This window comes from Mobula birostris, unplaced genomic scaffold, assembly GCF_030028105.1.
Source record: "Mobula birostris isolate sMobBir1 unplaced genomic scaffold, sMobBir1.hap1 scaffold_689, whole genome shotgun sequence".
Lineage (NCBI taxonomy): Eukaryota > Metazoa > Chordata > Chondrichthyes > Myliobatiformes > Myliobatidae > Mobula > Mobula birostris.
Window position 1 is genome coordinate 200,265 of NW_027278408.1, and position 12,967 is coordinate 213,231.

The 12,967-nt window shown below is 49.0% G+C and overlaps 1 protein-coding gene across 2 annotated transcripts in view; it reads right to left on the reverse strand.

Moving 5' to 3' along the window:
* The window catches only part of otub1b (OTU deubiquitinase, ubiquitin aldehyde binding 1b), a 39,792-nt gene extending 28,562 nt beyond the window's left edge, over window positions 1–11,230 (reverse strand). For both annotated transcript variants that reach the window (XM_072250825.1, XM_072250823.1), the window contains exon 1: window positions 11,160–11,230. In XM_072250825.1, the coding sequence (XP_072106926.1) occupies window positions 11,160–11,202 (43 nt within the window). In that variant the 5' untranslated portion in view covers window positions 11,203–11,230. The remainder of the gene's footprint in view (window positions 1–11,159) is intronic.
* Between the last annotated feature and the right edge of the window lie 1,737 nt (window positions 11,231–12,967).

Below are 12,967 nucleotides of genomic sequence, written 5' to 3' on the forward strand. Positions count from 1 at the left end.
CATAACGAAACAAATTGTAAATGTAGGCTACACAACTGCACCTAAGTTTTATTAGCCTGCTTCCAGCAATCAAACTCAATGAACACAGCTAGCCTGTAATTTTTATTGAAGTGATCACATTTACAATAATAGAAGTCTGAAAATGAATGAATCACAACATTATGACGCTCAATATTTCATAATGCATTTTGCTTACATGTCGCAGTGCATCGAGCAGTGTCACTCATTTTTCACTTGCTGCTCTTGGCTTTAACCAGCCTGTCAACATCAGGGACCAGTTTCTGGGCAGTTGTGATTTTCATAGTGTCATTTAGATGTCTGTGTGTCAGCTGCGAGTGCAGTTTGGATTTGTTAATGTTCATTCTGGAGAACGCCTGCTCACAGACATATGTTGTCCTGAACATGCAAAGCATCTTTGAGGCAAAGTCTGTCACCTTGGGGTACATCGGTCCCAGGTATTGATAGAATGAGCCCAGACCCACAGTCTCAAACTTATATTTCAAAGCCGAGTTCCACTGAATTTCAATTAGTTCCATTTGGAGTTCCTTCGGCACATCTGATGCTGCATTGATGGCAAACGGCGAGCAAAATAGAATTCCTTCTCGAGCTGAGTGAAGACTTGGAAACGATTCTGAAACTCACTTTTCAGCTGTGATGTTTTGTCCTTGTACCTGTCCATGTTGTCATTATTCCCATGAGCGACACGCACAGACTGCAAAGAGGGGAAATGAGCTGGGTTGCTCTGGGACAGTTGCATCTCCCACAGGCCTAATTTAACTTGAAAGGCACGAATGCTGTCCTAGTATTCTGTAACAAGTTTGTTGCAGCCTTGCATGTTAACATTAAGCACATTTAAGTGCTCTGTTGTATCCACCAAAAATGCAAGATCATGAAGCCAGCCTGGGTCATCCAACTCTGCCACTGGCTTGCCTTTCTCATTCATGAATAGCCCAATTTCCACACGTAACTGAAAAAAACATTTGAGCACAACCCCTCCACTCAACCAGTGGACTTCAGTGTGGTAGGGTAGGCCGTGTCCAATATTACTTTCGGACAAAAGCGTGTCAAATTGCCGATGGTTGAGTCCCTTGGCTCCAATAAAATGAACCGTTTTGATGACATTGTCCATTTTCAGGCTGCTGCTACATAACGCCTCGGTGTACAATACAATGAAAATTCCAGAATTCCTGCTCCGGATTCTCCGTCAGAACTTTCTCTCTGAGATTCACAACAACGCCTGCCTTTTTCCCGACCATCAACGGTGCACCATCTGTTGCCACACTGACAGCGTGACTCCAGACAACCCCCAGTCTGTCCAAGGCCTCGACGAGGCTGGAGAAAACGTCATTCGCCGTTGTGGTGTTTGTCATGGGCACCATCTCCACAAACTCCTCAGTGACGGGCAAAGATGCATCAACACCACGAATAAATATTCCCAATTGAGCTACATCAGTCTCATCAATTGCAATAGAGAAGGCAATAAATGACTTCATTTTGTCGTTTAGTTGATTGTTCAAATCTCCTGCAAGGTCCCCGATTCTCTCTGCCACAAGCTGATATTACCAAAAGCCTGCCTCTTCTCAGGGCACACCAGCTCAGCTGCCGTCAGCATGCATGCTTTGATGAATTCCCTCTCTGAGTATGGCTTCGACGCAGCAGCTATTTTGCTGGCAATAATATAGCTGGGCCTTGACAGCTCCATCGTGAGTCTCTCGACTTCTGGTGAACACTGATTGCTGTTTTTTCAGAGCTGCTTCAAGCTCGTTCACCTTTTGCGTTCTGAGTTGTCCTGTGTACTTCTCATTTTTTTCTCCGTGTGACGTCTCATAGTGTCGTTTGATATTGTATTCTTTCGCCACAGCCACTTGTTGCGAGCATATCAGACACACAGGTTTGCTGTTGACCTCACAGAAGAAAAAACGATCTTTCCAATTATCGTTGAATATCCGACCTTCGATGTCAACTTTTCTTTTCTTGGAAAGCATTTTGAACCACAGCAGCCAACAGTCTCAGCCTTGCTACAGGTGTTAGTTACCCGAGTACTCTGTGCGTTTATACTGTGTCTGATGACGTAAGTGGGGCCCTAGTGGTCTTCAGTGCAGGGTGGTAGGTGTTTGTGCACAGCGGATGGTTAACAGCCGCCTACTGTTTTCTAAGTGCACACAGCAAGCTGCCAGCAGACAGCGGTGGGAAAGAGAGCGGCTGCCGTACAGATACATAATAAATGGTTGTGAATATACTTTTTTTTTCCCCAAATCATCCGCGGGCTGGTAGTTTGACACCCCTGTTCCAAATAAACTTTTATATATCCCTCTTTTGAATTACTCTCACAAAAAATCTGCAATGTATAATTTCCCTCTGAGCAATGCACTTTCAGGTTAAGACCATAAGACCATAACTAACTTGACGATCTACAGATTTCACGATTATATGAAGGTCTCTGTGGACCAGATAGGTACGACATCTTTAAGCGACGGGACTCCAAGCCAGGTTGAAGCAGAGGGTTGAGGTCCCCTCTACCCAGCATCTTGTTGGCAAATGTGCGGTTGCTGGAGAACAAAATTGAGGGCCTGAGGGTGTGGTTGGTGTATCAGCGGGAAATGAGGTACTGCTGTATTAAGTGTCTCAGCAAGACGTGGCTTTCTCCCAGCACACCAGATTCCAAGGCTTCTCAATATTCAGTCTGGACCAGACTGCTGATTCAGAAAAGGCAAAAGGTGGAGGTGTGTGTTTCAAGATAAACTCTCGATGGTGCTCCAATGTGTCGGTTTTCTCGAACTCGTGTTCCCCTGACATTGCACACCCAACAGTCAAATGCCATAATCCTCCATAATCCTGAGCGCAGTTTACGTACCACCAGTGGCCGATACTTAGGTTGGAGCAGCAAAACCTTATATTCCGTCTAGGCAGCCTCCAACCTGATGGCATGAAGATCAATTTCTCAAACTTCTGGTAATGCCCCCTCCCCCACTTCACCATTCCCGTCTCACCTTATCTCCTTACCCGCCCAACATCTCCCCCCGGTGCTCCTCCCCTTTTCTTTCTTCCATGGTCTCTGTCCTCTCCTATTGGATTCCCCCTTCTCCAGCCCTGTATCTCTTTCGCCAATCAACTTCACGGCTCTTTACTTCATTTCCCCCCCCCCGCCAAGTTTCACCTATCACCTTATGTCTCTTCCTCCCTTCCCTCCACCTTCAAACTCTGACTCCTCATCTTTTTTTCTCCCGTCCTGATGAAGGGTCTCGGCCCGAAACGTCGACTGTTTACTCCTTTCCATGGAGGCTGCCTGGCCTGCCGAGTTCCTCCAGTGTGCGTTGCTCTGGATTTCCAGCATCTGCAGGTTTTCTCTTTGTCAACCTCTTACGTCAGCGGTCTGAGTTATCCACCTGCTTCAAGCAGACTTCAATTATACCAGTACCTAAGAAGAACACGGTGACCTGCTTCAATGACTATTGCCCAGTGGCACTTACATTCACAGTGACCTGTCCCCTTTGACCATCTCAGACTCCCACAGACCCCAGCGATCGCACAATTTCCAGGGCCGACGTGCGAGCAGCCCTCAGGATGGTGTGCCCACCGAGAGCATCCGGTCCAGACGGGGTACCTGGCCGTCACTAAGGACCTGTGCTGACCAACTGGCTGGGGTGCTCACCGAGATGTTTAACCTCCCGCCCCGGCCGTCCGAGTGCCCCAGAAGAACGCGGTGACCTGCCTCAACGACTATTATCCAGTAGCACTTCCATCCGCTGCGATGAAGTGTTTTGAGGGGTTGGTGTTGAAACATATCAACTCCTGCCTGAGAAGTGACCTGGATCTGCTCCAGTTTCCGTCACAACAGGTCCTCAGCAGATGCCATCCCGTTGGCCCTTCACTCAACCCTGAAACATCTGGACAGCAAAGGTGCATACATCAGGACGCTCTTTATTGACTACAGCTCAACATTCAATACCATCATCCCCTCAAAACTAATCAATAAGCTCCACGACCTTGGCTCAACACCCTTGTGCACTTAGATCCTCAATTCCCTCACTTGCAGACCCCAGTCAGTTCAGACTGGCAACACCTCCATGATCTCCATCAGTACAGGTGCACCACAAGGCTGTGTGCTTTGCCCCGTGCTCTACTCACTTTACCCTTAGGACTGTGTGGCTACGCACAGCTCCAATGCCAAATTCATGACACCACTGTCATAGGCTGAGTCAGCATAAAGGCAGGAGATTAAAAATCAGGCTGAGTGGTGTCATAACAACAACCTCTCACTCAATGGCAGCAAGACCAAGGAACTGACTTCGGGAGGAAACCAGAGGTCCATGGTCCACGGTCTCCACCGGGGGATCAGTGGGGAGGGTCAGCAACTTTAAATTCCTCACTGTTAACATTTCACGGGACTTCTCCTGCGCCCAGCACTTCAGTACAATTACCAAGAAACCACAGCAACTTCCTTAGGAGTTTGCGAAGATTCGACAGGACATCTGAAACTTTGAGGCACTTCTATAGAATTGTGGTGGAGAGTATATTGACATCATGGCCTGCTATGGAAACACCAATGCCTTTGTGTGAAAATTCCTACAAGAGGTAGTGGATACAGGCCAGTACATGACGAGTAAAAACCTCCCATCATTAAGCACATCTACACAGTGTTGCCATAGGAAAGCAGCATCCGTCATCAGAAACCTGCACCACCCAGGGCACGCTCTCTTCTCACTGTTGCCATCAGGCAGGTGGTACAGGAGCCTCAGGACTCACACCACCAGGTTCAGGAACAGTTATTACCCCTCATCCATCAGGCTCTCCTGAACCAGAGGGGATAACTTCACTAGCCCTATCACTGAACTGTTCCCACGATCTACGGACTCACTTTCAAGGACTCTTCTTCTTCTTGTTTTACGGCAGTTGGCACCAGCTTAATGGTGCATTACCACCACCTTCTGCTCCGCAGTGTGCAATAGACTTACATTCCAAATTCCTTCACCCAATCATACCCACATATATACCCTAACCTACATTTTAGCACAGAGGAACGTCTAGAGAAACTTCTGAAATGCCTGCTTCGCTGCCGCTGCTACTGTGCGATCAAGAATCTCCGCAGGGAAGGCCCCAAATCCTCGGTTTTGCCTATTGCTGGGGCCGGGGTCAAAGCGCTCGGCAGAGATGGTGCTCGGTGCTCGGTGCTCGGTGCTCGGAGTCGGAGGCTCGGAGTTTTCGGACGGACTCAGAGTCGGGTGCTTCCAGGATACTGCATCGGCAAGTTTGCAGCACTGGGAGCTCATGGCAGGGAGAGTTTCTCCCTTCTACTGTCTGTGTGAGGTGATGGGACTTTCTAGAGACTTTGAGACCTTTTTTACCATGCCCATGGTCTGTTCTTCATCAAATTACGGTATTGCTTTGCACTGTTGTAACTATACGTTATCATTATGTGGTTTCTGTCAGTTATTTCAGTCTCGGTTTGTCTCATGTTTCTGTGATATCATTCTGGAGGAACATATTGTATCATTTCTTAATGCACGCATTATTAAATGACAATAAAAGAGGACTGTGTGTCCTCATAATCTAATCTTCCCATCTTTGGTCATCCTAGTACCATATTCCTGCTTATCCGTCATATCCTATAAAAAACCTCTGTACCCCTTAAGAAAGCTAAAAATACCTGGACCTGTGCTCTCTCACCTATGCCCAGCAACCCTTTTAATGTGAATTCCTGCACCCCCAATTCCCTTAGATTAATTCTCATCATCTCTCTCTCTGTATCCCATACTTCCTGCAACTCAGGTCTACATATTCTACTGACTCCTCTTCCTGACATTCCTCACACAATCCTGTCTGGTGTTTCCCTATCATTTTCAATGTTTTGTTTAACGCACAGTGCCCCAGCCTTAACCTAGTCCAAAGGACTCTTTTATCTCATGTTCTCAATAATTATTGCTTATTTACTTAATAATATTTCATTCTTTTTGCATTTGCAGTTTGTTGCCTTTTGCACTCTGGTTAAACGCCTAAGTTGGTGTGGTCTTTCATTGCTTCTGTTCTGGTTATTCTATCGAGTATGCCCATGAGAAAATGAACCTCAGGTTTGTATATGGTGAAATGTATGTACTTTGATAGTAAACATTTTGCTAGAAGGAATAAAGGCGCAGACTTTTCGGAACAGGAAGCAAATTCAGGTACGAAGGGGCGTGGGAGACATCCTGCAGGATTCCCTAAAGGTGAGCTCGCAGGTTGAGCCGGTGGCAAGAAAGGCAGATGCACTGTTTCCAGCAGGGACGTAGCGCTGAGGATTTACAAGTCAGACCACATTTGGAGTATGGGGCGCACTTCTGGGCGGCTTATCTGAGAACAGATGCGCTGGCATCGGAGGGGGGTTCAGAGGAGGTTCACAGGAACGGTCCCGGCAATGACGGGGTTAATGTACGAGGAGCAGCAAATCGTAAACGAGGGGTTCTGCGGACGCTGGGTATCCAGAGCTGCACACAAGATGCTGGAGGAACTCGGCAGGTCAGGCAGCATCTGTGGGGGTGGAGTAAACAGTCGCTGCCTCGGGTCGAGACTCTTCAACTGGACTCGAGTAAGGAGGCTTTGATGGCTCTGGGCCTGTACTCACTGGAGTTTAGGAGAATGGGGGTGAGGGAGGGGATCTCACTGAAGCCTGTCAAGAAAGGTCGACAGTACACACGCAGAGAATGTTTCCTATAGTGGGGGGCTCTAGGACCAGAGGGCACAGCCTCAGAAGGACATCCTTTTAGAATGGAGATGAGGAGGAATTTCTTGAGCCAGAGAGTGGTGAATCTGTGGAATTCATTGTCACAGGCAGCCGTGGAGGCCAAGTCTCGGTTCTAAGGGGGCGTGCTTCTACTCTGACACTGTGCCCTTTGGTCCTAGATCCCCCACTTTGCGAAACATCCACTTTACTTGGGCCTTTCAGTACTCGATAGGTTTCAGTGAGATCTCTGCCACTCATTCTTCTAAACTCCCGCGAGTACAGGCCTAGGGCCACCGAAGGACCCTCAGGCGTAAACCCTCTCCTTCCCGGAACCATTCACGTGACATCCCGGCAGATCTGACAGACCAATTACAGACAGCGAACATGCAGGTGCTGCTTTGGGAAGACAGACGAGACACATTATTGCGACAGGATCTGAGTACGAGAAAGACCATTCTGCAAGTTATGTCAGAGCACGGGAAAGAGCGCGACTGGAATTTTGGGCTCAGAGAGAAAGCTGGAACGAGTTTACTATTTTAAGGGTCTCAGCCCGAAACATCGACTGTACCTCTTCCTAGAGATGCTGCCTGGCCTGCTGTGTTCACCAGCAACTTTGATATGTGTTGTTTGAATTTCCAGCATCTGCAGAATTCCTCGTGTTTACTATTTTAATTCCTGGCAAGTTGGACTTGTCACGAGGAGAGATTAAAGTTGACATAGAATCTTGGAGGATACAGTCCCTTTGGCCCAACAAACCCATGCTAGCCACGGTGCCCACTCACCCCTTCACAATTTCCTGCTTTTGGCCAATCCTCACCTTCCCAGTGAGGCACACTCATCTAAAGAAGACGTGTATAGGAAACTGACATTCTTTGCTAGCAAGCATTTCCAAGTGCCTCTTCCATCACTTCCTCTGGGATCAACATCTCTGAGCATCTATCCTGGACAGATCACACCATCAACATCTCTGAGCATCTATCCTGGACAGATCACAGCATCAACATCAGGGTGTACATGCTAGGGAGGCTGGCGTGAGAGAGAACCTCAGCACTAGGTACTCTGTCTCTCCAGCAGGTGCCCATGATGTGACAAAGACACCTTAAATGGAAAGCGTTGTGCCTTCTCCCCTGCTTATACGTCGTCCAGGTCTCTGTCGTGCAGGAGTACGCTGGTGACACAAGCTTTTGGCACTCCCATCTTTGTTTTGACTGAGAGTGTGGAGTTCTCCCAAACTCGTCGGGTGAGGCAGGCGGGAGTTGTTACAGCTTTGCCGATGAGCTTGTCGATTTCTGTATCCGCTTTCTGACGGACCCCAGGTATGTGAACTGACGAACAACATCAAGTTTGTAGTAACCAGCAGTAATGACTGGTGGTGCCTCCACGTTCTCTCCCTTTCAGGCTGATGGTCAGACCAAATTCCCTGCAGGCCTGGGAGAAGCGATCCATCGAGCTTTGGAGACGCTGCGGAGGGTGGGTTGCAACTGCTGCATCCTCAGCAAACATATCACAGCCTGGTGCACTCTGGCTTGGGCTCTTAGGCAGGTGAGGTTTAAAAAGCCTGCCATCTGAGGTAGATCCACTCTGCTGCAAAGCCAAATGAGTGCTTCAGGGGAAGGACAAAGAAGGGCGAGGACACAGCCTTCCTTAACGTCGCTGCTTTGTAAAGGACACTGAGGAGGTGCCGCGTACCGCACAGTCCCCTTCATGTCGCTGTGGAAGGACCTGATCGTGTCCTGTAGCCTTGGCGGGCAGACAACGTTAAAGAGGATCTGTCTCTGCTGACCAAGAGAATTACCTTGGTGAGATCTATAAACACAAAGTACAGGGGCTTCTTTTCGTTCTCTGCCCTTCTGGAGTTGGCAGTGGGAGAAAATCATGTCCACAGTCGTCCTTCCAACACGGAAGTCACTTTGTGACTCTGGGGAGACACACTCAGCCAACTTCTATCAAAGACAAAAACAAACAGGACCTGCCTCTTGGTTTTTTTGCACTACCTTACTTTCCATTTTCTATTTATGATTTAGAATTTAAATTTTTAATATTTACTATCGATTTGTACTCCAGGGAGCGGGAAGTGCAGAATCAAATATCGTTGTGATGATTGTACGCTCTAGTATCAATTGTTTGGCGACAATAAAGTATAAAGCATCCAGGCATACAGTGAAATGCGTCATTTGCGCTAATGACCAACACAAAAGTTGTGCTGGGGGCAGCCAGCAAGCCTCACCGCACATTCATACACAGCATTCCTGCAAAGCTCAGCAGAACGACAGAAAGCACAGCCACAAAACGAGCCCCTCTCCCACCGACTCACACACAGTCAGTCAGGGCCTCCAGATCTCGTCTCTGCTGAAGGCCTCTGACACCCTTACCCAGAAGAAAGGCGGAAGGCAGACTCCGACTGGGTGAGCACTCTGCGGAGTGCCCGCTTTCTGTGCGGCAGACATGACCGCGAGCTTGCCGTCCCCACCCCACTCCGACCCGTCCGTCGGCAGCCTCCTGGGACGTTACCACGAGGCGCAAAGCAATGCGGAGATCACTTCCCAGTCTTCCAAACCCCAGGCGACCTGCTCAGTCAGGCCCACTCGACCTCCCATTGCAGGAGGAGCTGACCTCGCCCGCACCTGCCTTCAGTCTGGAGCTTCCTGCGACCTCCCACCCCGGTCCTGCCCTGCAGAGCGACATCCAAAACAGACTTGAGGAAGAGGACCTCATCTCCCACGGTCACACGGAACAGAAACAGAGCCGAGGCTTTCACAGCACCTGCCATGCGCGGCCCCAAGCCGGCCGGCTGCGAAGGGAAAACGGTTGGGCGGTGGGGGGCACCAACCCCATCCCGTAAAATCCCAGAGCTACAGGAACACCAACAAAGATCTCGTCCCTGGGAGAGGAAGGGTCTCCACAGATGGGCTACACCTGGGGACGACTCGCAAGAATAGCCCAGGACAGAGGATCCTGGCAAGCTGCCATTGGCAGCCTGAGCCCCAGCAGGGGTGAGGGGCTTAAGTAAGTTTGTGACAGACACCAGAATTTAATATCCAAAGGGGATCTGCTAGTTGAGGTGTGCTACCATTGTAAATAAGTAATTCTGAAAATGCACCTGATTATATTCAAAATGTTAAAGTGAGTGATTGCAAAAATACAAACTGTAATCACACAACACACATCAAAGTTGCTGGTGAACGCAGCAGCAGGCCAGGCAGCATCTATAGGAAGAGGTACAGTTGACGTTTTAGGCCGAGACCCTTCGTCAGGAACTTCGTGAGTCCTGACGAAGGGTCTCGGCCTGAAACATCGACTGTACCTCTTCCTAGAGATGCTGCCTGGCCTGCTGCGTTCACCAGCAACTTTGATGTGTATCGCTTGAATTTCCAGCATCTGCAGAATTCCTCGTGTTTGCGTTTTTAAACTGTAATCACTTTGTGTTGATTCTGGTAACTGCTTTCTTTATTGCAATTTTCACCGGGACGGTCTAGCTCTGCGGCCTGCAGTTGGTGAGCGAATCAACACTAAATTCAACTGAACCCAACATTTCCTGAGACTATTTCAAGGACTCTGTAGTTTGATGCTTTATATTCTGTGCTTTTCACTCGGTTTTCTGCCCATTGTGCGCTTGATGTTTTCTTTGAACAGATTGTGTGGTGTTTCTCTGTTTCGCGGCTGTCTGCGGGAAGTCTAATCCTCCTCCAGGGTCAAAATGTCCTCTACCATCCAAACATGCTGTCACAATCTGCACTCAATTCAGCATTCTGAACTTTATCTTAGAACACAAAACAGTGCAGGCCCTTCACGCCACGATGTTGTGCCGACCCATTAACCTAATCCAACATCAATCTAATCCTTCTCTCCCACACAGCCCTCCATCTTTCTGTCATCCATGTGTCTCTTAAATGACCCTAATGTATCTGCCTCTACCACCACCCTATACTTGGGAGTTCCAAGCACCCACCACCATCTGTGTAAACACAATCTAACGCTGGCATCCCCCCTATACTTTCCTCCAATCAGTGTAAAATTATTCCCTCTCGTTTCAGCCACTTCCACCCGGGGATAGGCCCCAGCACTGGCCCTTTGTTTAAAGTTCTATTCACCACTACAGACTTTCGCCACCTGACGTAGCTTCCCTGACCAGCTCTGTTCGAAACCCCTACATTCATTGAGGGAGGGGAGCAGGGGGGAGGGAGAGGGGCAAAGGTAAGGGGGGGAAGGGGAGGTAGAGAGTGAGGTGGGAGGGGGAGAGAGGGAGGGAGGGAGGGGAGGAAGGAGAGGCAGGAGAGGAGGAGGAGGAGAGGAGGGAAAGGACAGGACTGAGGAGGAGAGGGGGCAGGGCTCACAGGACCTCCCCTCTCTCCCTTTAACCTGGCTCCGGGCCGAACCTGCATCCGCCCGGGCCGCCCCTTCGGCCTTGCCGGGCCCCGATAGTTCACACCCACCGCCGCCCGACCCCTCTCCGGTCCGTTACCTTCCACATCAACCACCGCCGGCTCCTGCTGCTCGGCCGCCATCTTGCCCGCGCGCTGGGGACGCTGGGAGCCGCCGCCACTTCCGGCCTCCCGTTTCCGGCCCAGCACCCAGAGAGGGGCAATGCGCCCCCCTCTCCTCCTGCCCCGCACCTCTCCCCTCAACGCCACCCTCATGAGTTGCAGAGTCCTTGAGAGACTCTGGCCTGCACCTAGCACTGATATGCAATCACAAGGAGGAAGATGTGGGGAATGGGCAAGGTGGGAGATAGAATGTGTACTTTGGTAGAAGGGATTACCATTAATTCCTGTATCTTGCTATTTTCCCCAACGAGGACAGAATTCCAATAGTCAGAGGTGGAAAGGGACTTGGGATTCCTCGTGCGGGTCTCCCTAAAGGTTAACTACCAAGTCAAATGTGTACAGCAATTCAATTTTCCCCCACACAATTAAAGCATGGAATAATCTTAATCCTAACATAGTCACACAACCAAACCCAATTACATTAAAGGCAGCTTTTCTTCTTCAAAAATCCCCTTCTTAAGCCTACCCTCCGTCACCTCCAGTTTAAATTCCATGCAGAATATTTTGGAGGATCAAGAACCAAGAACTCGCAGATTGAGCCAGTGGTGAGGAAGGCAAATGTGAATTCAGTGTTCATCTCGGAAGGACCATAAGGTACAGGAGCAAAATTAGGCCATTTGGCTCATCGAGAATGCTCCACCATTTCATCACGGCTGATCCTTTTTCACTCTCCTGCCTTCTCCCGGTATCCCTTCATGCCCTGGCTAATCAAGAATCTATCAACCTCTTCCTTAAATATACACAAATTCCACAGATTCACCACTCTGGTTAAAGAAATTCTTCCTCATCTCCATTCTAAAAGAATGCCCCTCTATTCTGAGGCTGTGTCCTCCAGTCTTCCACTCTCCCACCACAGGAAACATCCTCTCCACATCCACTGTATCAAGGCCTTTCACCATTTGATAGGTTTCAATAAGGTCACCCCCTCATTCTTCTGAATTCCAGTGAGTACAGGCCCAGAGCCATCAAACACTCCTCATATGACAAGCCCTTCAATACTGCATTCATTTTCATGAACTTTCTTTGAACTGTCTCAATGTCAGCACACTTTTTCTTAGATAAGGAGGCCAAAACTGTTGACAATACTCGAAGTGAGGCGTCACCAGTACTTTATAAAGCCTCATGGACCGGAAAAAAAAAGCAAGGATGCAATGCTGAGGTGTAATAAAGCACTGGTCAGACCGCACAGAGTTTTGTGAGCAGGTTTGGGCCCCTTATCTGAGAAAGGATGTGCTGGCATTGGAGAGGGTCCAGGGAAACCTCTGTTAATGGTAGGAGTCCATGGCACATAAAAGGTTGCAAACCCCTGGTCTAGAGGAGGTTCATGGAGCGGAAAGGGTTAATATATGAACAGGGGTGAGAAATCTCTTTTGCCAGAGGGTGGTGAATCTGTGGAATTGATTGCTACAATCATTGAAGCCAAGTCATTGGGTATGTGTAAGGCGCAGATTGATAAGTTCTTGATTAGTCAGGACACCAAAGGTTAGGGGGAGAAGGCCAGGGAATGGGGTTGAGGGGGAAAACAGATCAGCCATGATGGAATGATGGGGCAGAATCTACGGGCCGAATGGCCTAATTCTGCTCCCATGTCTCATGGTCGTATCATAACCCTCCACCCCCACCCGCCCAGGTACCTGTCCGAAAGCTTGAAATTATTCCAGTCAGGCAGCATCGATAGAGGGGAATAGAGTTACCGGTCCTGAAGACGGTTTATTCCTCTCCATAG